Source organism: Mytilus edulis, chromosome 13 (assembly GCF_963676685.1).
Source record: "Mytilus edulis chromosome 13, xbMytEdul2.2, whole genome shotgun sequence".
In the NCBI taxonomy this organism is placed as follows: domain Eukaryota; kingdom Metazoa; phylum Mollusca; class Bivalvia; order Mytilida; family Mytilidae; genus Mytilus; species Mytilus edulis.
The window spans coordinates 54,134,125-54,159,528 of NC_092356.1; the positions used below are offsets into that span (position 1 = coordinate 54,134,125).

The 25,404-nt window shown below is 31.0% G+C and overlaps 1 protein-coding gene across 2 annotated transcripts in view; it reads left to right on the forward strand.

The window, feature by feature from the left end:
• The first annotated feature begins 1,190 nt into the window (after nucleotides 1-1,190).
• LOC139502365 (uncharacterized) overlaps nucleotides 1,191-25,404 on the forward strand; it is a 57,607-nt gene continuing 33,393 nt past the window's right edge. Inside the window, exon 1 of one of the 2 annotated variants that reach the window (XM_071291825.1) lies at nucleotides 1,191-1,584. In XM_071291825.1, coding sequence (XP_071147926.1) covers nucleotides 1,381-1,584 — 204 coding nt within the window. In that variant the 5' untranslated portion in view covers nucleotides 1,191-1,380. Of the gene's footprint in view, nucleotides 1,585-8,864; nucleotides 9,298-25,404 lie in introns of those variants that run through there. The other variant, XM_071291824.1, reaches the window with a different exon arrangement.

The following is a 25,404-nucleotide window of genomic DNA, read 5'->3' on the forward strand; positions in this document are numbered from 1 at the left end:
AAAGTTTGAACATGGTTATATTTTATGACATAACACGTATAAATGTTTCGTAGTTCATAAACGGAATTGCAATTTTGAATATTATTTGTAGCATGTTTATTTAGATATAATAAATATTATATTAACGTTGGTTGTTAATTAGTGAACTCGGGTTTTACTAACAAATTTAACAAAAGGTCATTACGACTGTATGTGGTCGATCTGTATCGGTATGTAACGAAAGGGTCGTCCATGTCTACATTGCAGTGGCTGTTGGTGATTGATAAATACAAAAGTAGTATACAGTTGTTCAAAAGTCATAATTAGGAGAAGACAAACCGAAGTTACAAACTAAATCCTAAGGAAACACATCAACTATAAAAGGAAAACAACGTAACAACAGAAACACTGAGGTGCAACAAAAACAGACGCAAATGCAACATAATTTAAAACGAACTATTTGACAAAAACTGCCATACTCTTGACTTGGTACATGACATTTAAAAAAATGTTTGGTTGGTTCTTCTGTCACCATGGATAAATTACAAAATTCAAATAAGGTATTGCTTTAATAATATCAATGTTTGCGGCATTTAATTTGCCCAGCGTTGAAAACTATATGTCAGTCTGCATATGATCCCTTATATATCAGTTGGTCTTTAATGAACATCTCTTTAATTTTATACATATCATAATAGTAAAATAATTGTACGTGTCGCGGTATGCCAATTAGTTTGAATATATCCTGATGTTTAAATAACATTAATGCGTAATATTTGAAATATTACCAAAGTGAAAAAAGATAGATAACAACAAATTTGCTTGTGTATTGAAAATAACAAAAAAGCATTAGAAATTACCAAAATTACCAAAGCCAATTATAGTGGAATTAAAGGTTGTCCTGTCTATACGGTTCATTTTCATTGTCAATACTAGTATTTGAATTAAAGAAATGATTTTACTTATTATTTTTGTAGAAAAATATTACTAAACCATATAACATTATTCTAAAAGAAAATTGAACACAAATTGGCTTTTTCTATCGACTATATATTGGTGCACCCTCTAACATGCACATCCAATCATTCTGTTTGTTTCAACATACATCAATCAATTAGCCTACAGGTGATTCGAAAGTAAGATTAAATCCAATACAACAGAGAATTCTACCATTACTTTTCTAAGTATATTATGGATGTCAATTCGCGGAAGCATTAGTCTAAGTAATATTAAACATGAAAACTTATAAATAAATTAAAATTAATTTTTCAACATAATCATAACAATTTGTATGTCAGCTTCTGGTAGGTTTTGTAACAGTGTCGATGAGAACTATTTTCCAACTTATTTATCGTACTTTTTAAAAGTAACATTCAAATATTAACTGCTGAAATATTAACAATGGCAGTCGGTGGATATATACGCAATACCACAAGTTGTCATAACTTGGTATATGGGAATAATGAAAGTTTGATGACATCCCAGGGACTCGCAGGAACTATAACTAACATGGAAATGGTTTGGTTAATTGTTGGTTTCGGTGTATTTACTGGACTATTGGCTGCTAGTTTTAGTGCAATCAGAAAACACATTCACAGAGATAAGGTAAATACAGCGCTTTTTGTTTGTTACATTCTATCTTTCAATCCTATGATATGACAAGTAAGTATTTCGTCAATTAAATGTATACCTGTTTCTATTATTTTTTTTTGCAAATGATCACAATTTTTTAATTGCATTTCAACCTTTCTTATTAAATGCAACAATACGCTTGATATGTTGTAAACACCAAACTTCCTCCATGAATCTGAGATTATATAATCAGCTTGAATTTAAAAATGACTAACATTGCATTTCGATTTATTATACTAGTATGTAATTAATTCAGAATATATATGCCTGTTTTTAGTAATATTTTCAAACTTCGACTGCATCTTGTGTATCTAGATTAAATATCCATATTTAGTTCAAAATGTTATACCAGGAAGATTTCGCTCTTCTACAAAAGGGAGAACGTAATGACTTCTCTAAGTTAATATGTCTTTAAGATACCTAAGCAAATTTATCGGATTTGATAAATGTTTACCCACTAATTGATAAGGAGAAGTATTGAAATTGAAAATTTCACAATTTTTCATTATTTTTTAGCTTTTTATTTTAGAATGTTTCTTGAAATTACATGAATATATATATATATATATATATATATATACAACTCGTCTTAACATCAACCCAACAATGTTAGATCTATAGCTTTTGCAAATTTTGTGTTCTTCTCTCGCCGGGATTCGAACCCATGCAACTGAGATATCGTGAAACCAAATCGCCTGCACTGTAGCCGTCCCGCTAGACTACACGACCACCTGGGCTTCATAAAAAATTAAGCTTTCGGTGGCGGGGTGTTACCTTTCCACTTTAGTTTTAATCTAGCGTCGTAATATATAAGGCATGGAGATGTTATTTTTACAGATCAGCTAAATTATCTATAGAAATGGATCCTACAAATTAATGTAAGATACAGTCACAGAAAATAATTATATTTATAAGTACGTCTGAGTCAGTGACAACTCTACAACAGATGTGCAGTGATGGTGATACATGGCTGTGTACATAATGTACATACATGTAGACTCAAATATGGTGTCGTAACCAAGATCTATTATAAAAGACCAAAATCAGTAGAATCTAAATCTCTGTTCTTTTGAAGATATCCCTTAACACTCTTAAAAACTGAGTTTGACAAAAGATTAAACGTATCATATATTCTTATTTGTATATAGACTGTGGGTGCAGTGATCAATAAAAAGCCGACAGAGTTAACATCAATGACTTCAGAGAACATATCTATTTACAATAAAGATAGGGATTGTATATTTTCTGATGATTTTGAGCTTCGGGTGAAATCTATATCACTATTCTTAAGAAATCATCGTGTTGGCTTTCAAAGAAACTTTTATTATTATTAAGATTCGGCTCGCAAAAGATTTAACCTTCTAGGCAAATTATTGACAAATTTTCTTCGCGCTGGAGGGGTACAGCTGTATCATTCTGGAGCACCTGAGATCACTCCCAGTTTTTGGTGGGGTTCGTGTTACTTAGTCTTTAGTTTTCTATGTGGTGTCATGTGTACTATTATTTGTCTGTTTGTCTTTTTATTTTTTAGCCATGGCGTTGTCAGTTTATTTTCTATCTATGTTTTGACTGTTCTTTTTATATCTTTCGACCCTCTCTTGTAACGCTTTAAGGATAGGATAAATTTCAAAAACATCTTTACAAAAAGTCTAACAGGCTTATTATTCGCGGTATTTCCGATGTTTACAAATATTGGAAAATTGAAAGCTTGCATACCTTAGTGAAGGTAGTGAGAATGTACAAAATATAGACGAAAGAGGTCAAGTAAAGTGTATGTACAATCTTAGAAGTGTGAAGAGAATATTTAGTAGTTACTTAGGACACAATACCAAATTTATCTGCTCAAACAACAGACACATGATGACAAAGATTCATAATAATAACCACTCAGTACGTTAGACTAACAATTCAGCCAGACTGCAGAGCAGCACAAACTAATTGTTCTAATATATCTTACGAAAGATACGACAGAATAACTCCAGGCATCCACAAACTACCAGATTCGCTCTACATTTACTAGTTGAAAATAAACTGACAACCCCATGGTAGACAGACAAACAATAGCGTGCAAAACACAACATAGAAAACTAATAAATAAGCAACTCGAACCCCTACAAAAATCTGATGGTGATCTCGGGTGTTCCAAAAGGGTGATCAGATCTTCTTTATCACGTGCAAAAATGTTGACTGATTAACTTAATAGTATTCAACGTAACAAAGATATTCTAAGTGACATATTATATTTCATGCTACATGATTATTTCATACTATATAATTCAAGTAATTTTGTTCTGTACAACTATATTCAGTATTTCATTGATATGAGTTAAATTTCAACTTTTTATTGTCAATAAAGGTTTGATAGACTTTCGGAAGTAAACAATTAACGCAAATATAAATGGTCGCTAAAATGTAAAGCTTGGACGTTTTTTTTATTTATTTTCTTCAAGTTAATTTTGGAATCACGAAATAATTCACTGAGAAATGCGCCAGAGAGAGCTAAACGCGACCTTAAGTATTAGCAAAAATAAGTTGGTTTACAGTATGCTTCAGTGAAGCAATATTCAAGGCCTATGAGTATTGCAAATCGTTTTGCCAATAGCACAAATCATCTTTGTGCCTTAAGTTTATCAACGTTGAACCACCATCCTCATCTCGGTTTACCATGTTCGTCCCGAGCTCGAGAGGTCCTCGGTTCGATCCCCAGTCGGGTCAAACCAAAATCTATGAAATTTATAGTTGCTGCTTCTTCATTCAGCACGCAGTAATGAGGTAGAAAATCTAAAACTGGTCGAACTGGAGTTAATATGATTTGTCTTTCTGTGACCTGTAAACTTTTGAATAAGCACGATAAAATTCTGTGTCAGCGTTAATGTTCTAATAAATTAGGGTCTATTGTCATATCTCATTTTATAAACATGTTTTCGTACAGATATACGTTAAATGAGACACTAGTGATTAAACATATTCTAGAGACAAAACTATAATAGCATAGAGGATCATAACTCATCTTTTGCTACATTTATTTCTTAAGAGGCCAATGAATTGACGCATACTCAGTCTATCTGAAGCCCTTTGTGGATAACTTCTTCACAAATTCAAACTTACTGGCAAGAAAAAATTGAAAGAATGTGTTTTTTTATTATTCCGTTTAGGCCACACCAAATTAATTAATAGTTCTTTGAGATTTTACCCAAAAACAAATGGGGCGAGCGAGCGAAATTTAAATTTATATTTTTAAATTCTTCGCCTCAAATTTTGAAGAAATATGGAGCGAGCGATATTTTTTTTCTCTCAATTTTTATATCTTTTACCTAAAAGAAGCAACTGAATTTTCAACTCACTTAATTGAAAGGGGACATAATTTGATATAATTAAATTATCTCCCTTTTTATATGTATTTCAACTTTCTGCATTCTTTTTCATTTTGTTTTGTTGTTTGTATAATTAACACTGCACAAATATACACTTTTGAACATATTTTTTTATGCATGAACTTTATATGGCTATCTGCTTTTAATATGCACTGCTTTCATCTGTAGTATATGCACCTTCTGGTCCTTAGACACCCTCTGTAGTATGCTATTTCTCTGCAAACTTTTCATGGCCGTGATCAATATACCATAGTGCACTGCTAAGCTTACTTAAAACCTCTTTACCAGTATCTAAAGTGTCTAGTGACCATCCTTGATCAATGTTTGAGGCCCAATCAATGATATCAGAGTAAAGTCTTTGTGGTCCAGTGAGCTGTTTCCCAGACAAGGGGACAGGTTTATCAGGCATGTGTAACTCATTTTGTGAGCTCATGAGTACCGAAAATGCATTAATTCCACTTGGTTTTGAATTTGATGCATCTTTAGTAGCAGTGGATCCATCATCAATTGTGAACTGCACATATTTAAAGTTTAGGTCATTACACATTGACCATACCATATTTTCGTCAGATATTTCGATACTAGAATCATCGAAACTGTTCGACTTACTTATTTGTATGGTTTTAATATTAATAATCTTACTTTGTGCATCGCTACATCGTTCAATGGCTTCTTGATATAGTTCCCTGAATGTCCGACATTTTGTTTGTGTTGCCGTATTTTTTAATATGTATGCCTTGTTGTTATTTTTGTCTGAATGTTTCACCACAGAAACAATCAGCACGTTTTCCATCTTTGCAACTTTTTTGATCAGAATAAAAAATATGCTTGACAAATGACAAACACTGCATATTTTCAAACGTTTAATTGATAAAGATTTTTTTTAATACCGGAATAGAGTTCGTCGAAAGTGCGGATTTATTTTCGACGTGCGGGAATTTTATTTTTATTTTTATTTTTTGGTTTTGGCAGGTGAGGTGCGGGAAATTTATTTTTATTTTTCATTTTAATTTCGGCAATTTAGGTGCGGGTTTTCCAAAGAACTACTAATTAACTTGGTGTGGCCTTATCACCAAACCCAACAGTTTCATTTGAAATAATAAAAAATGTTCGATCTATATCCTTGCCATAATAAGAAATGTTCCAGCTAATACCGTGAAATAATAATAAAAAAAAAATACATTAACAGATTTCAATTTTTGTTATAAAAAGGTTATGGAAACATTTTACAAAATACCTTCAGAAGATAAAATACTCAAACGTCGTGAAAAGTTAGGAATAACCTAATGAATGCAATGTATAAGATTTGTATGTTACAAGGAGTCCGGATATTAAAAAAGAATACAAATATTCATCCTTTTAGCTGATTATTTTTCATAAGTTTTACACTACTCAATTGTGTTTACTTATGTAATATGTTATATAAAAAGGTCAACTAGTACAGTATGGTCTTTGTATAGATGTTTGAAATCAATAAGTAAAAAGTAAAATCATAAAAATACTGAACTCCGAGGAAAATTCAAAACGGAAATTCTCTAATCAAATGGCAAAATCAAATAATAAAACACATCAAACGAATATACAACTAAGGTCATATTTCTGACTTGGTACAGGCATTTTCAAATGTAGAAAATGGTGGATTGAACTTTGTTTTATAGCGCTAAACCTCTTACTTGTATGACAGTCGATTCAAATTCTGTTATATTTACAACGATGCGTGAACAAAACAGATATAATAGCTGAAATAGTCAAAATATGGGTACAGCAGTCATCACTGTGGCACAATCACAAAACAAACAAATATTTTACAAAAAAGCATCTTATCAAAGGAGTAGGTTCAGTAAGATCCCTTTTTGGCCCCAAAATATAGCAGTTTTACAAAATTGTTAAAATGTAAACCTTTAGTTATTTATTGGACAGTAGAATGCTTCTGCCACATAAATATGGGCTATTTTTGACAATACAATGCACATATATCCGGTACTGGCACCATTAAGTCATGCTAAATTACTGAAATCCTCATAATTCTAGCATTTTAGTTAAATTTTAGACGGTTTTCGTGTAAAACAAAAGTGGCCGCATTCGTGTTCATCCTTAATATTGAAATGGAAGTTGTATTTTATGATAATACATAACATATATAAAGGTTAAGGATGAACACGGATGCGGCCACTTTCATTTTTACCAAAAACCATCTGAAAAGTGACATTTTCCGGCATATTAGGTAGATTTTTCATATTTGAGCTTAAATCGGTTAAAATCTTTGACATAAACTAACTAATTCAAATAAAATAGACACTTAAGTGTTTAAAAAGTGGTCAAAATCTTTCGTCAGATGAACCTGAAATTTGAGGCCGAAATCGGTCCTTACCGGATCTACTCCAAATTTATAAACCACATTCATCGCTTCGCGTGTTTGACGTCAGAAAATGTAAACGTCATACAATTTTGTCGTTCAAAGTATTTAAAAAAAAAAAAATTTAATTTCACATGGGGAATGGTGCTATACAGAGTTAAAAAATCAAAAGTTATGTTAGAACAAATCTCAGAAACAGACCTAGATATAAAATAAATGAATGGATTCCAAATTTAAGTAATAAACAAAATTTTTAAAAATATATATCCTCACAAAGTCATTATTTTATTTCAACCTATGAACATTTAAAATTACTAATCAGAACATCCATTGATATTATTAAAAAAAAAAAGTAATGATTTTTAATCAATTTATATTTCTACGATCGGTTTTCAAATTTTAATACATCACTTAAAAAGAGGGACGAAAGATACCAAAGAGACAGTCAAATTCATAAATCGAAAATAAACTGACAACGCCATGGCCAAAAATTAAAACGACAAACAGACAACAAAAGAACACACAACATAGAAAACTGAAGAAGAAGCAACACAAACCCAATTAAAAAACTAGGGGTGATCTCAGGTGCTCCGGAAGGGTAAGCAGATCCTGCTCCACATGTGGCACGTTTCATGCAACTACCGTATGCATGGATGCAATATGTATATGTGTGTTTGGAATTTAAGTCGTTGGTCAACTGCATGCTGATTTGTGATACTTTAAATAGTTGTCCTCCAGAAAGACTGATACTCGAGCGTCATTGAAATATATTTTGTATCTTCTAAAGGCATACTTAATAATTTACTGAGGAAACCAACCATTCATCCAGTACTCTATTTCGCCAATATATTGTCTTTATCGGTGAAATTAAATACAAGACCTCTAGTTTGACCGCCATGCTAAAGAAAACTTTGATGAAAGAAAAAAAAAAGTAAACAAACGTCCTCTTTTGACTGTGTATGACGTCTTTACACATGAACCGTTAAATGTGTACTGATTGATACTTTAGTATGGGCGAAAATAGTTTTATTTATTAGTTGCAATTGACCTGTCTTAGGTTATCAGCATATTAGCGGTATCTTCCGTTTTTTTGTTTTTCGTAAATTGTTTTGTTATGAATTAGGACATTAGTTTTCCTGTTAGAATTATTTCACATTAACTATACGATATTGGTGTTTCTAATTGTCGTAGACCCGACGTATACGTTTATCTTTAACTCTTAATATCATCTTCATTTGAACGCCGGCGAAGAGTGTTTAAAAGGCAAATGTAGAAATAGCTTTATTTCACTCTAAATGAACAATGCCTGTGTCGATATCTTGTTATAAAATCAAGACACCATTGTAAAGCTACATTTTTAGAAAATAACACTACTAAAACGCTTTTCTTGAACTAATGAAATCATAATGCAACTTAAATCATTGATATCGTTGACATGTATATCCAATGATGCTACTAGCTACAATATACGTCAATCAATTAGTCTACAGGTGATATAAAAATGAGATAAAAACAGGTGTTATGGGATATTCTCATTATTACTTTTCGTAGTCGATGCTCAGAATTTAAACATTAGAAAAAAAACATACGTCCGAATGAGATAAAAACAAACTATTATGGTTAAATGATATCATATTTAACAACAATACGCATGTTCGAGATATTTGTTTAAATCTGAGAACATGTCGTTGTTGACCATTTACAACTTATTCATTGCTTAATAGCATCTACGAATTACCATTTAAAATGACAATGGGAGTCGATGGATACATTCGCAATACAACAAGTTGTTATAACCTAGTGTATGGGTACAACAAAACATTTACAGCAACCAAAGGCCTTGTGGGAACTATAACTAACATTGAAATGTCCTGGTTAATTATCGGCTTTGGTATTTTTTCTGGACTACTGGCTACTGGCTTTAGTGCTATCAGGAAACATATTCACAAAGATAAGGCAAGTATGCTAACATCTACTATGTAAGGTCGCTGTTGGATTGTTGTCTCATTGGCAATCTCATAATAACTTTTTATTTTATATGGACTTATTAGTTCTGTACAAAAACATTCAACCACATTACAGTGAGAATCCTCACAGTTTTTTTTTATGTTAACTCAATTTTTGAATAATTTGTTAGTTTGTTTTAATTTTAATCTCAGTTGTGTTGAACGTCTGTGATGTATGTGTCGGCTGCTGGATCTCTGTTATTGTCATTTTAACCTGTTATGTCTTTTTGGATTGTTCACTCAATGTGTCAGTAAAGCCGAACTATAAACAACGTTCATACAAGTTGAGGTTTTGCTAGCTATGAAACATTTTCCTCGTTACTTCACAGCATATTCCCATAAAAAATAAATCATGTTTTACAAACTATAAATCAATTACCTCCCATCAAACAAATTTTGAGTAAAGACTTTACACACAGTCTGAAAAAAAGGCTATTCCTGTCAATAAGATAAAAGAAATGTGGTGGCGAAAGACAGATGTAATAGTAAAACAATACAAAAATACTTATTCGTGGTTCAAGAAATATCGGCCATGTATCTAAATGTAAATCATTGAATATGATATAACAATAAAGTGTGTGGTTTGATAGCCAATAAGACAATTATACTTCATGTCAAACTTACGTGGATATAAAAAAAAACTATGTTTCATGTTACTGCCTTCGTCAATGAGCAAAACCAATATTCCTAATACATCAAACCTTTTTAACACTGGGATTGAAACATATGCTGTAATTGTAAATGTGAAATCTCACCAGAATAACTAAGACTCAGAAATATTTAAAGTATGACATATTGTAAACACATCTGTGTATTTTGAATAATGTATGTTACTCTCTAAATGGCCTGTTGTATTGTTTTCTTCGAGTGGCTGTTTTGTTGATGTTTAACCTACATTTGATCATAGATATACGTGAATATCGTAATTACCTGATATCGTGGGCACGACACTCGTTTCTAAAGAGAAAAGTACTTGGAACAGTCAAACACATAAAACGTTTATATGTATTTTATCATCTAGCGTACAAGGAATATGTAGCCAGTAAAGGTCGTTAAAAACTTCTATCGTCATCATCTAGCGATTACAGATAAGATCCAATTATATAAGAAAGACATAATTGCAAACAATCTGGTCGTATCTTTCCTGGCTGTATTTCCGGTATAAAAAATAGACATTTGATTGACTTGTTCCATTCATATCAGTTAAAGAAAATTTGAATGTAATTCCTTGCAAGGTCTATAAGTCAGACAAAATTAACCATTTACTTAGAACAGACTATTATTAGGTTATTACTTCATTACATGGTTAAACCATTAATGCTTTCTTACTTTATAATGATAGAGCAGACATTGTGACGACTTTCAATCATTAGCGTTGCAGTTATTCCTCTCATGATTCAGGAAATTGAAATATTGAGATTGTAACTATTGCATTTAAAAAGTTATCTCCGCGTTTTATTATTTAACTTTTGAAAGAAGAATGATATCTTTATGATTTTTTAAATGCAACCGTTATATCAAATCACTAATCGGCCGAACATCTGACATACGGATTATGAAATGCGATTTGTATTATCGCAATATTATATTTGATTACCTCTATCAGGAACATCCAAAGCCAAATATTTGGAAGCCAAGAATGTATAAGAACCGAAACAGTAGAAAAGCTATATAGCAAAAAAAACCCACTGTATTGATATATATAATATAAGTATCATATTTTAAAAAGTCTAAGTTGAAAACAACGTTCAAACCTATGATTTCGTTGGATAAAAACAAATGTCGTTGTAAAGGGGTGTAAATACAGCATGAACAATATTTTCCAAACGACCAAAGAGTGAAAAAAAGTATAATTTAACTAAGCGCATTTGAATGACAAAGGCAGTCAGAAGAGTTTAAGAACATCACTTGTTCAACACAACTGATATTCTTAAACCCTGCTGACTGCCATTGACGATTGCCAAATAAATTGATCACAAGGTGTAACAAAATGGTTTTCTACATTAATTTAATACCAAGTAGACACAAAAAAACTTGCGGCAAAGATGGTAAACCACAATATGAGGTGCTAAATGTTTTGTTTTAAAGTATATTATTTTATACATACACACTGCCAATATGATAAACAAATTCGAATTTATAATCGTATTACATATTTCAATCTTTAGAAAATAAGAATTAATAAAATGATCTTTAAAGAAACTCTTATATCATTTCTAAAGTTTGATGGACGCTCATTCTATGCTTAGTTGACCATATTTGAATATATGTGTAACTTATGACTACGGATATTGTCGATTAGTAACCACAATATCATCCTCATCATCTCGATTGTGATAATACAGAACGACAACATGGCCAATTACACTTTGTCCTTCATGGACAACAGTGTGGTTACCAAAAAAGGAACAGTAGCTGCTTACGCACCAGGAGCACCTGAGTTCATCCCCAAGTTTTAGTCAGATTCTCGTTTCCTAACGGAAAGACGACATTCTTCACACAACTGCTATATTGTTTTATGTCAATGATCGGTCGCATTGATATTGTGTCATTCATTAGAAGCCATTTATTCTAGTGTGAACAACACCTTGCCACTCAAAATATAATTACTGATATTATAAACATAAACAATGATTTACAGTAGTTATGGTTATGCAATCTACATAATATACATTCATATACAATAACCGAATTAATTAATTGTCTATTATTATTTATTGATCTTGATTAATCATTCGGTGCTAGCCAAATCTCCTTGTTGAAGACCAGACTTTGACCTATAATGGTTTACTTTTACAAACTGTGATCTGGATTGAGAGTTGTCTCATTGGCACTCATACCACATCCTATTATATCTATTATAAGTTAATTAATGTTCAAAACAATATCAAAGAAGGATTAACAATTCACGACATTTTTTTTATTTGTCAAATTTGTACCAAAATTAGATGAAATACAAGACAGAACGTGCACTGCCGTTTGTGTTTTTTTACCTCCTTTTTGCCATAGAGTTGTGGGCTTATTTTCGACTGAGTTTAAATGTCCCTTTGATATCTTGCATCTCTGTTTCATCAGGGTTTTTTTATAGCATCAGTTTCGTTTTATCTTAAATATAATGTGTTCCCTTATAGATTACAGATTTTATCAGATTTGATAATTGTCATTAATTCATAACAGACATGAGAAGAGATGACAAAAGTTCGTTTTAGCCACACTTTGTGTATTAATGAAGACTTGATAAGACCTTTGTTATTCAAAATGTATACAAAATTTGCTCTGATACTAATTTAATTTTTTTTTACGTGAGGAATATTTGTAAAAGAGGGACGAAAGATACCAAAGGGACAGTCAAACTCATAAATCGAAAATAAACTGACAACAACAGGCTGTAAGATTTGACGACAGATGTTTTTTTAAACTTCTGTAAAGGAATTCTGGGTCAATTTACTTTCACTTCTCCATTTAAAACTTGTTGTCATATACCTTGTACCAAAATACTCTGCAAACAATGAGATTACAATTATCTTATATAGTCATACAGGATTTAAATAAGTACACAACATTGTTTTTTATGTTAGTTTAATTTTTAAAATTCCAAGTTTTAGATGTTTCTGTTTATATTGAATGATACTTTGTTAAAACAAAAAAGATATTTTTGCAACGTGTTAGATGGTATGCTAAAAAAAAGACATATTATCTGTCTTAACTACTTTCACTTTGCAATTTAAAGCCATATCAGTAATGAATGTTACACCTTTGAAATACCAAACAATCTAAGTATATCGTTCATTATAATTGCAGGGTAATTCATGTGAATTTTCTTCACGAAACATCACACATTTTGATTTCTTTTATATCTTAACTATTTGTTTTTTAAATTTGCCAACTGAAAAACCCAAAATGTATTTAGCCTATGGTATATCTGTATTTTTATTGATATCCCTGTAGTCTAACGGTAACTCAATAACAGAATTGATATTAAAACGCCTACCAAATACAATATATTTCCATAAATCCTGATGAAACTACGTAAAGATACAGTTTTTTAACATCCTTTATTTGTAAAATAAGATAATCTAATTAGACAATCAAAGAATAATTCAAACTAATGATGTGTCGCTTCAAAATATTTATGTTCTTTTAAAAGATAGAATATCGACCTATATATATATTATCAACATTATTTCAGATATTCAGACGTCATATTCTCTTTGATATTACGGTTTGTAAACAGACGTTTGAATATATCATAAGAAAGGCCAAAAAAAGGAGCAATAATTATCAGAATAATTAAGATTTATAAGTTATCTTTCCCTCATTTTATCCTCATAATGCTTGGTGTTCGTTCAGTTCATGTATATACGAATAGTATACTTTACAATGATGCAAGTATAAAGCGTAGCTAGCTAAAACCAGATTTAATATACGGTTTTCTGCATAAGGATTGTATCAAAACAGGATATTGACAATTGTTTTCAATTTGTTTGATGTGTTTTACCTTTTATTATTGCCATTTGATAAAGGCCTTTTCGTTTTAAATTTTTTTAAATCAGGTGTTACGGGATATTCTCTTAATCAATTTTCGTAGTTGATCCTGTTGGTCAGAATACAAACATTAAAACAACTTAATCGCGAATGAGATGAAAACAAACTATTATGGTTAAATGATATCATATTTAAAAACAATACGCATGTTCGAAATATTTGTTCGAATCTGACACCGTGTCGTCGTTGACTATTTCCAACTTCATCATTGTTTATTAGCATCTACCAATTTCCTTCTGAAATGATAATGGCAGTCGATGGATACATTCGCAATACAACAAGTTGTTATAATCTTGTATATGGAAACAACAAAACTTTGACGGCAACAAAAGGACTTATAGGAACTATAACTAACTTTGAAATGTCCTGGTTAATTATCGGCTTTGGTGTTTTCGCTGGACTACTGGCCACTAGCTTCAGTGCTATCCGGAAACATTTTCACAAAGATAAGGCAAGTATGCTAACATCTACTATGCTAGGTTGCTGTTGGAAAGTTGTCTCATTGGCAATCATATCATAATTTCGTATTGTATATAGACTTATTAGGTCTGCAAAAAACAATTAGTAAAACGACTTAGACACACTAAAGGAAGAATACTCACATTTTTTTGCTGTTGATGTCATTGTTTGAATAATTTGTCTGTTTGTTTGAATTTTAATCTTAGTTGTATTGAATGTCTATGATGTATGTTAACACAGTTTTGGCTGCTAAATCTCTGTTATCGTCATTTTAACCTGTTATGTCTTTTTGAATTGCACACTCAGTTTTTCAATAAAACCGAACTAACAACAAAGTTTATCAAAGTGGAGGTTAAACTAGCTTTAAAACATGAATTAGTCAACCAATTTATTCGGTAGTTCAAAGCCAATTTCCATGATAGTTGAGAAACTCTCGCGAAAGATAGATGCAATAGTTAACAATACGAAACTACTTATTCGTGATTCAAGAAATATCAGCCATGCATCTAAATGTACAACTTTGAATATAACATAACAGTTAAGTGTGTGACATGATTGCCAATAAGACAACTATTCATTCATGTCAAACGCCATGGATATAAACATGCGTCAATGCACAAAACCAACATACCTACTACATGTAACCTTTATTATAATGCTTCAACGTTTGTAACGTTCTTTTTGATTAGATAACGTCTCTAATTTTTATGACATCAATTGAAAATTAAATTGATGCTATAGAACGTAAGAACAACGCAGACGATATATGACAGACGTTAAGTACATGTTGTAACATTGTTCTCTGTCGGTTTCATGAAATGGAGATAACAATATTGTATTTTAAGCTCCGACGGCATCACTTAGTGATTTGATGGTCACAAATACCAATTTACTGTCTCTGCTAACGCGTCGCCAGTAAACTTAATTTGCTACCATCAAATCACCAACTGATGCCATCGGAGCTTAAGATACAATACAGTTATCTCAGAATTACACCTGGATTGAAACATATGCTGTAATTGTAAATGTGAAATCTTACCAGAATAATTTGAACTCAGAACGATTTAAAATATGTCATATTGTAAACACATCTGTGTATTATGAATAATGTATGTTTCTCTATAGATGCCTTTTCGGTACTATATGTCTTTAGTTAGTTGTTTTGTAGATGTATACCCTATATCTGATCATAAATATACGTAAAGATCAGTATTACCTGATTTTGTGCGCACTAAACAGAAAAATACTTGGAAAAGTCAAACACATAAAACGTTTATATGTATTTTATCATCTAGCAATTACAGATAAGATACAATTATACAAGAAAGACGTAATTGCAAACAGTCTGGTAATATCTTTCCTGTCTGTATTTCTGGTAAAAATTAAATAGACATTTGATTGACTTGTTCAATTTATGTCAATTAAAGAATATTGGAATTTTATTCCTTACAAGGTCTTTAAGTTAGACCAAATTAAACAATTACATACAACAGACTATTATTAGGTCATTACTTCATTACATAGTTAAACCTTTAATGCTTTCTAACTTTATAATGATAGAGCAGACATTGAGACGACTTTCATTCATTATCTTTTCAGTTTTTGCACTCATGAATCAGGAAATTTGAATATTAAGATTGTAACTATTGAATTTAAAAAGCTACAATTGCATAGAGATAGTATAGTTCAGAACAACGTACATATCTACGCGTTTCATTTTTTAACTTATGAAAAGAGAAGGATTTCTTTTTGAATTTTGAAATGCAATCGTTATATAAAATCACAAATCAGCCGAATACATATGTTTGAAACATCATATGATGAAATGCGATTTGTGTTATTGTAATATTTTATTTGATTACCTGTATCAGGAACACCAAAAGTTCAATATTAAGAAGCCAAGGATGACCCGAAATAGTAGAAAATCTATGTAACCAAATAAACACTGTATTGATACATATTAGTATCAAATTTGATACATACACAATGCCAATATAATAAACAAATTCGTATAAATGTCGTATTGCATAATTCAATCTTTAAAAGATAAGAAATAATAAAATCGAATCGATCTAAAACAAATATTTTTAAGGAAGCTCCTATATCCATTTGATATCCTTTCTAAAGTTTGACAGAGGGTCGCATTTTTAAGTTGACCTTTCTTAATAATGCTTGATAATTTATAGTTAGTAGTGGTAGTTATGGATAGCTAACAGATTACTCTTTCAAATGAATGCAATGTTAGTATGATGCAACAATTATGTAACCAATTATAATGTTAACTGTGTGTAAAATATTTGTGATCAAATTTCCACTTTCAATTGAAATTAGCTTCCTCATAGGTATTCCTAGAGGATTGATTTTATTATATGTTGTTCCTATGGCCAGTATCTACAAAAGAGTGTCTCAGATTTCAGATAGAATGTATAGAACAAATTTTACATCTAATTAAACATTATCTTCTTTTATGTGTTTAGGATGTTCACACTAATTAGAGATTCATTGGAGAATGAAATACCATAGGGACATTTTGAGACACTTTTTTGAAGCCCATGATGTGTTGATTAAGATTTCGTTAAAATTTTCTGTATAGTTAAAGAGATGAAAGAGCTAAATTCATTCAAGTGAACTGACCGAGATTTTGCCACTAATTACATAATAATTGATTACACAATGATTGCATAATAAGAATATTGCATTCATTTAAAAGTTTAATCTTTTATCTATCAATCTTTACCTCTTTTATTATTTTGTATGCATTCATAAGAAAGTTACAGCATTTTACAGGTTAGTGATTGGAAGTAAACAAATCTTTGTATTGTGCTACCTTAACAGCTTGTTGCCATTTAAATACTGTCTACGGGTGCAAAGTGACAAAGTTGTTAAAAGCAGAAAAATAAATAAAAGCCTTAAAGAATTTATTTTCAAAAATAAATCCTGATAAAAAGTTGCATTTGTAATATTATATATTGGAAATAAAGCTTAAACCTTATAGATCAAATAATTTTTGTGTTTGCACAAGACAAGGAATCATGACATCTGCAATTACCCAAAAAGTTTAATCTTTTCATTTATATTTGCCTGTCTTACAGCCACCCCGACAACTGCAATGAACACGATCTTGGTCACCACTTAACGGAAGCGCTTGTACTGCTTCTATGACTTTAACCGCAGTGCTCTCTGATATTTCCAAGATCCTTTCTCTGAATCTTTTCGATTTGATTTCGACTCAATAAACCAATCATGATTAATACTTTTGTTCCTATGTTTCAACTTTCGGCAATATTCAGTACAACTCCTTTGATATTTCTACAGTCAATCAGACCTCTACTATTCCACTGTAACATTGTCTCCAATTTCTAAATCTTTTACTCATCTTTTGGCATGTGCTGTTCTCATCAAAGGGGAAAATTCATCAACTGCACAATATCAACAATTTGTCTACTTTGCGAATGAGTTTTTCAATTATTGGTACATTCAAAACACCATTCTGTCATAAGAAGTATATTTGAAGTGCTGTCTTTATGGAACTGACTTTGACTTCCTTTACATTACTAACATTCTCTCTGTACTATCTTACGCGTGTGAAAGCGAGTTATTAGAGTTTATTATTTCTTGATATTTTTTTCTACACTGTTTCCATCTTTTCACTTAAGTTTTGATTATATATGTTTTATTCACAAAGTACACACATGTTGAAAGTTTATACCTTTATGTCTAAGTAATAAGTTTTTTTTAAAGGGAAACGATTTGTTTAGAACATCAAATATAATGATTTGTACAAGTTATTATCTTTTTCTCAGTAACCATTGTACTAGTAATTACTTGTACAATTGTATTTGTACAAGTAATAACTTGTATGATGGCTTCATACAAGTAATTACTTGTATAAAATGTTTGTACAAGTAATAACCTGTACAAAATAATAACATGTACACGACATATATAAGTGTCTCTTATGACTACAGCTATTGTCGGCTAGTAACCACGATCTCATCAGAATCTTTTCAATTGTGATAATACCGAAAGACACCATGGCCAATTTCATTGTGTGTTTTTTTTTTCCGGCAACATGACATGTGCCAAATAAGGAACCGTAACTGCTTACACATAAGGAGCACCTAAGTTCATCCCCAAGTTTTAATGAGATTTGTGTTGCCCTAACGGAAAGACGACATTCTTCACACAGCTGGTATATTGTCTTATATCATTGATCGGTCGCAGCGATATTGTGTCATTAATCAGAAGCCATTTATTCTAGGTGTGAACAACATCTTGACACTCAAAATGTGATTACTGATATAATAAACATAAACAATGGTTTACAGTAGTTATGACTATACAATCTACATAATATACATGCATATACAATAACCGAATCTAGTAATTGTCTATTATTATTTATTGATCTTCATTAATCATTCGGTGCGAGCCGAGGCTCCTTGTTGAAGACCAGACTTTGACCTATAACGGTTTAATTTTACAAATTGTGACTTGAATGGTAAGTAAATTAATGTTCAAAACAATATTAAAGGAGGATTAACAATTCACGACTCTTTTGTTATTTGTCAAATTTGTACCCAAATTAGATGAAATACAAGACAGAACGTGCTCTGCTGTTTGTATTTTTCTACCACTTTTTGCAATAGAGTTGTGGGCTTATTTTCGACTTATGAGTTTGAATGTCCCTTTGGTATCTTGCATCTCTGTTTAATCAGTTTTATTTATAGCATCAGTTTCGTTTTATCTTACATATAAAGTGTTCCCTTATAGATTACAGATTTTACCAGATTTGATAATTGTCATTAATTTATAACAGACATGAGAAGAGATGACAAAAGTTCGTTTAAGCCACACGTTGTGTATCAATAAAGACTTGATTAAACCTTTCTTATTCAAAATGTATACAAAATTTGATCTGATACAAATTTCAATTTTTTTTTACGTGAGGAATATTTGTAAGGTATTTGACGATAGATATTTTTTAAACCTCTGTAAAAGAGTTCTGGGTCAATGTACTTTCACATCTCCATTTAAAACTTGTTGTCATAGACCTTGTTTTTTTCTATCAAAATACTCTGCAAACAATGAGATTACAATTATCTTATTTAGTCATAAAAGGGAAAATTTAGTCTTTACTTTCAGACGTTACAATAAACGGTATAATTGGTTTAAATTAAATGCTCTGTTTTGTTATATTCTTTTTTTTTTCTTCAGAAATATCAAATAAAAATAGTGGGTAACGAGCCTTAACTTCTTGCAAAAATAAAACACAATCTATATTGTCCTTTTACTTTGAATATAATTTATTGCCCTTGCTTTTGAAAGTTTTTTTATTTTAAACAAAATTTAAATCATTTCACAACCATTTATTTTTTTTGTTAGTTTAATTTAAAAATTAACAAAGAGTTTTAGATGTTGCTGTTATATATTGAATGATACTTGGCAGACTCCTTATCTGTCTTTACTGCTTTCACATTGAAATTTAAAGCCATATTAATAATAAAAGTTACACCCGTGAAATATCAAACGATCCACAACTATCTTTTATTATAATTGCAGAGTGATTTATGTAAAAAACAAATTCACGAAACATCACCATTATTTTATATATGATATATATGTGTTGCTATTGCCTATAGTCTAACAGTAACTCAATTATGGACAATAATGGAACCGATATTTAAACGCCTACCAAATACAATATATTTCCATAAATTCTGATGAAACTACGTAAAGATACAGTTTTTTAACATCCTTTATTAGTTAAATTAAGATACTCTAATTGGACAGTCAAGCAATGATTAAAACTAATGATGTGTCGCTCTAAAAAAAATGTATGTTCTCTTTAAAAGATATAATATCGACCTTTATATATTATCAACATTAATTTCAGGTATTTAGACGTCATGTTCTCTTTAATATAGCGGTGGTAAACAGACGTTTGAATATATCATAAGATAGGTAAAGAAAGGAGCGATAATTAACAGCATTAAAAAAATATTCAAGATTTCTTTCCCTCGATTTATCCCCATAATGCTCGGTGTTCCTTTATTACATGTATATTTTAATAATATAATTTACAATAATTCAAGTAAAAAGCGTAGCTAGCTTAAACCAGATTTAACCCAACATTTTCTGAATAAGGATTGTTTCAAGACAGGTTTTTTACAATTGTTTTCAACTTGTTTGATATGTTTTAGCTTTAAGCATTGCCATTTGATAAAAACCTTTCGCTTTGAATTTTTCTTGGAATTCGAGATTGATTTTAATTTACTTTTTCCGTAATCCTCATACTCAATGTTATCAAAACCTAGTTGACTTTCCATTCCCCTTTGTCTATTTTCCATTCTTTACGTTCGGTCCTTCTACTATTCTCACTTGGTACCCATTGCTTGTTGTGTAGAGACACTCGGATTTCAAGGACAGAAACGGTTTGTTCGTTTTCAATATGCATCCAGCCAGGCTACTGTGGATTCATTTATATTTGTAGCATACTAATTTTCGTGGGTTTCGTGGGTAAAAGTGAACCACGAATTCAAATGTTCAACGAATATCATATTTTCAATAGACTTTGTATTCAGAGATTGGCATAACCATGAAATCGAATAACCACGGAAAGGCAAGATTTCAGAAATCCACGAAAATTGATACCCACGAAAATAAATGAATCCACAGTATATGTAAATGGTGTTAGTTTGTCCTACTTATGTTAATGTGTTTGTGTAAGGATAAAATTAGCAGCGTAATATATACATATCTCTGTTTAACAATTACATTCTGCTAAGATAAGTGAAATCGAGGTACAATTAAAATGTAATGCTCTGTTACACGTGTACAATAATTTCCAAAATTTGATGAATAAATATTAAATTACTGTAGATGTTTCATAAACTTTATTTAAACAATTCTGTGTCAATTTACTTTCAAATCTTAATTTATAACTAGGAGCCATAGAGCATGTTTTTTGTAGTTAAAATACTCTAAAATTCATTTCCAAATTTGGTGAAAAAAACAATTTAGGGGGTTTTCCATAAAGTAATCATGTTGGCTTTGAAGGAATCAGCATTTAGTAAAACTCATTACATTAACTGCTTGATAAACGAATTCGGTATTTACAATTCACTGTGAAACTGCCTATTCTAGAGGGGGTGAATCAGATGTGGATACTTAAAAATTCCAAAGATCTTTTAGAGTACATACAATCTAACTCTCTTTCATCGTGTAACAGTATTCAAATGTTCAACGAATATCATATTTTCAATAGACTTTGTATTCAGAGATTGGCATAACCATGAAATCGAATAACCACGGAAAGTAATTGTTAAACAGAGATATTAATTGTTAAACATTTGACTTTTCTACTCTTTACACTAGCATTCCACATTCCAAACTAAAAGACAAATTGAAAGAGTTGGTTTTGCATTGCTTCGTAAAAAAGAATGGCCAACGTAGATACAAGTATCTTGTCTTAGGGAGGGATACATCCTACTTTGTAAAGGATCACTCTGATTCGAACAAAAAATTCTCTGAAACTGATATTATCAAGATGCTTGATTTCTTGATTGACAACATATTTGTTACGTTCGGAGGACGTGTTTTTCAACAGACTGTCGGCATTCCAATGGGAACAAACTGTGCCCCTCTACTTGCCGACTTGTTTCTTTATTATTATGAGGCTGACTTCTTGCAGGAACTTCTTAGGAAAAAGATAAGAAGTTAGCAATATCCTTTAACTCTACTTTTCGCTACATAGATGATGTTCTTTCACTAAATAATTCAAAATTTGGTGACTATGTGGAACGCATCTATCCAATCGAGCTAAAGATAACGGATACTACAGATACAGTTAAGTCGGCCTCATATCTTGACTTACATCTAGAAATTGACAATGAGGGTCGGTTGAAAACAAAACTTTACGACAAAAGAGATGATTTCAGCTTTCCAATTGTGAACTTTCCATTTCTAAGTAGCAACATTCCAGCAGCACCTGCATACGGTCTATATATCTCCCAACTGATACGATATTCCCGTGCTTGCATTTCCTATCATGATTTTCTTGAGAGAGGGTTGCTGCTCACAAGGAAGCTATTAAACCAAGAGTTCCAAATGGTGAAGTTGAAATCATCCCTTCGTAAATTTTACGGACGCCATTACGAGTTGGTTGACCGTTATGGAATAACCGTTTCACAAATGATATCGGATATGTTCCTTACGTCGTAACTACAATCCCCTTCCCTTTCATGAATGTGACCTACCGAATTGGACTATTTACCGGATTTGTTATCACATAAGCCACACGACGGGTGCCACATGTGGAGCAGGATCTGCTTACCCTTCCGGAGCACCTGAGATCACCACTAGTTTTATTGGTGGGGTTCGTGTTGTTTATTCTTTAGTTTTCTATGTTTTGTCGTGTGTGCACTTGTTTGTTTGTCCTTTTCATTTTTAGCCATGGCGTTGTCAGTTTGTTTTAGATTTATGAGGTTGACTGTCCCTTTGGTATCTTTCGTCCCTCTTTTAGCTGACTTGTTGTTTATGGTTTTTAGATATATTTTTACCGATTGCTTAAAGTACAATCAAATTCTTTATCGAACTTAAAAATACCAAAAAATCATTAAAAGCCATAGAAATTGTAGTAAAGGTATGTGGCATAGGTGTGTGTTCAACTGTTTTTTTCTTTTCTTTTTTGTGCTTATGACGCGTTATATTACTAACCAATTAACGTTCACCTGCTATGTTTTAGAAAAAAAGTAAGATCACAAAAATACTGAAGTTCGAAGAAAATTTAAAACGAAAAGTCTTTTATTAAATGTCAAAACCAAAAGCTCAAACACATAAAAACAGATGGATAACAACTGTCATAATCCTGACGTGGTACAGGCATTTTCATATGTAGAAAATGGTGGATTAAACCTGGGTATTTGAGCTAGCTGAACTTCTCACTTGTAAGACAGTCGCATCAAATTCCATTATATTAAAAATATATATCCTTTCAGGATATAAATGTTGAAAATATTAAAAAATTATATCTCAACGAAAATAAATCCAAAAAAAAATTAATTGAAAAACTAGATGTTTTCGACTCAAACATTTTGATTGATTTGAATTTTTTTTGGTAATTTGTGTGGTTTTTTTATGGGTTGGGGGGTCTTCAAGATATTTTTTGTATGTACAGTTAATTGAAATACTTAATATTCATTGCTGTTAAGATTATCAACCCAGTACCATGTTAAGTTCTGATTATATTTACTTCGTGCAATTAGATCAAGAAATGTTTGACCGCACCAATGAACACAACATGTTTTGTACTCCATGTGCTAATTTATTTCAGGAATGTCAATAATGGTTAATGAATTATTTTATGTTGTTGTTCAATTATCGGTTGTCATTGATGAATATATGACATTTTTACTTCAATCTGACCGACAACAGCGTAACCTGTGTTTGAATGAATTTACATGTTTGAAGCTTTTATATATATGTTACAAGAATTTGTATAATCCGGGATTATGGAAAATCACTTGTTAGTTAAGGGATTATATATAATCAATTACATTTCCAGGGATTATGTTTAATAACTATAAAAAAAAAACCAGAATAGCTTAGATGATATTAAAATGTATATCAAATTTTAATAATACTTTTAGATATTTGGATGATACATGTATTTTGGCTCTCAAAAATGACGACTTCAGTATGTATACTAAAGAAATGTATCCTGTTGAACTTACTTTAAATAAAGCTAATACTAACAATGACCACTGCCCTTTCCTCGATCTTGATATCTATATCACTAACGGAAAGCTTAATATTAAAATGTATGATAAAAAAGATTATTTTTCATTTCCTATCGTTAATTATCCATTTTTGCGCCTGTCCCAAGTCAGGAGCCTCTGGTCTTTGTTAGTCTTGTAATGGCATAATGATGATATTCTTTTTATCGAAATGTTTGTTTTAAAAATTGTTTTTATTGAGAATATTAAATAACATGAAATTGTCATCATAACATCTTTAACGCAGACATTAGTTGTGATAGTTGTTCGGTTGTATGAATGAAGTCAAATTAAAGAACAATATTTTAAAAAATAACAATCATTTATTTTTACCAACTCAATTTGGATAGCATCGACAACTACAACATTGCTTATTTCGTATCTGTTTATTCCACAATATTAACATTTTAAAAACCTTGCCCAGCATATATCGAATCAATTTGATCGACACGTCGAAGCGAAATAAAGTTTTCAGCACAAACATCAGAAGATACCAATGAAGGGATAACAGTAACCTCGAACTGATGTCTTGTATAAGATCTTGGAAGGAGTCCATGATTTATGCCCAGACGTTATCCTTTATTGTCTTTTCGTTAATAATGGCCAATATCTTTTTGGGGTCTCCCTTTTCACGAACCATTTGTAGAACTTGTATGTGATATGCATATATTTTGTTTTTTTCTTCAATTTGCATAAACTTTCAAGCATACGTTTGTTTTAAACCTCAAGCCACATTTACGACTCTGACATGCTTATTTGTTCACATAATGAGGTTCATCATATGAATTCAATATAATGTTTTTAAAAGATGTCACAGATTGTCATAGTAGATTGGAAATGAAAACTGTTCACTTAAACTTTCAAGGAATAGGAAAACAAATTCAAAAAATTAATTTGTTTATTTTACATTTGTTTCATGAAACAAAGGATCTTTGAATTATTTATAATCCCTGAAATATTATATAAGGGAATGCGTAGAATAATAATTCAAACTATCGGTGATTATAGAAATCACTGGTAGTTTTCAGGGAATCTATATAATCACTTATGACTTTAGTGTTTTAGTGATTCTTCATAATCCCTTTTTGATAATTTCATTCCTTAAAGTTAAGCAAGCAAATTATTTTGACCAGGAAGTATTTACCCCAGAATAAAAAGTGATTCTTTCTACAAAAAAAAAATTAAAATACAATTATTTTTAGGTCCATTAATTATTTCATTCAATCATTACTTAGACGGATTAAATATTTTTAAACAGAATAAGTGCGTTATCATAC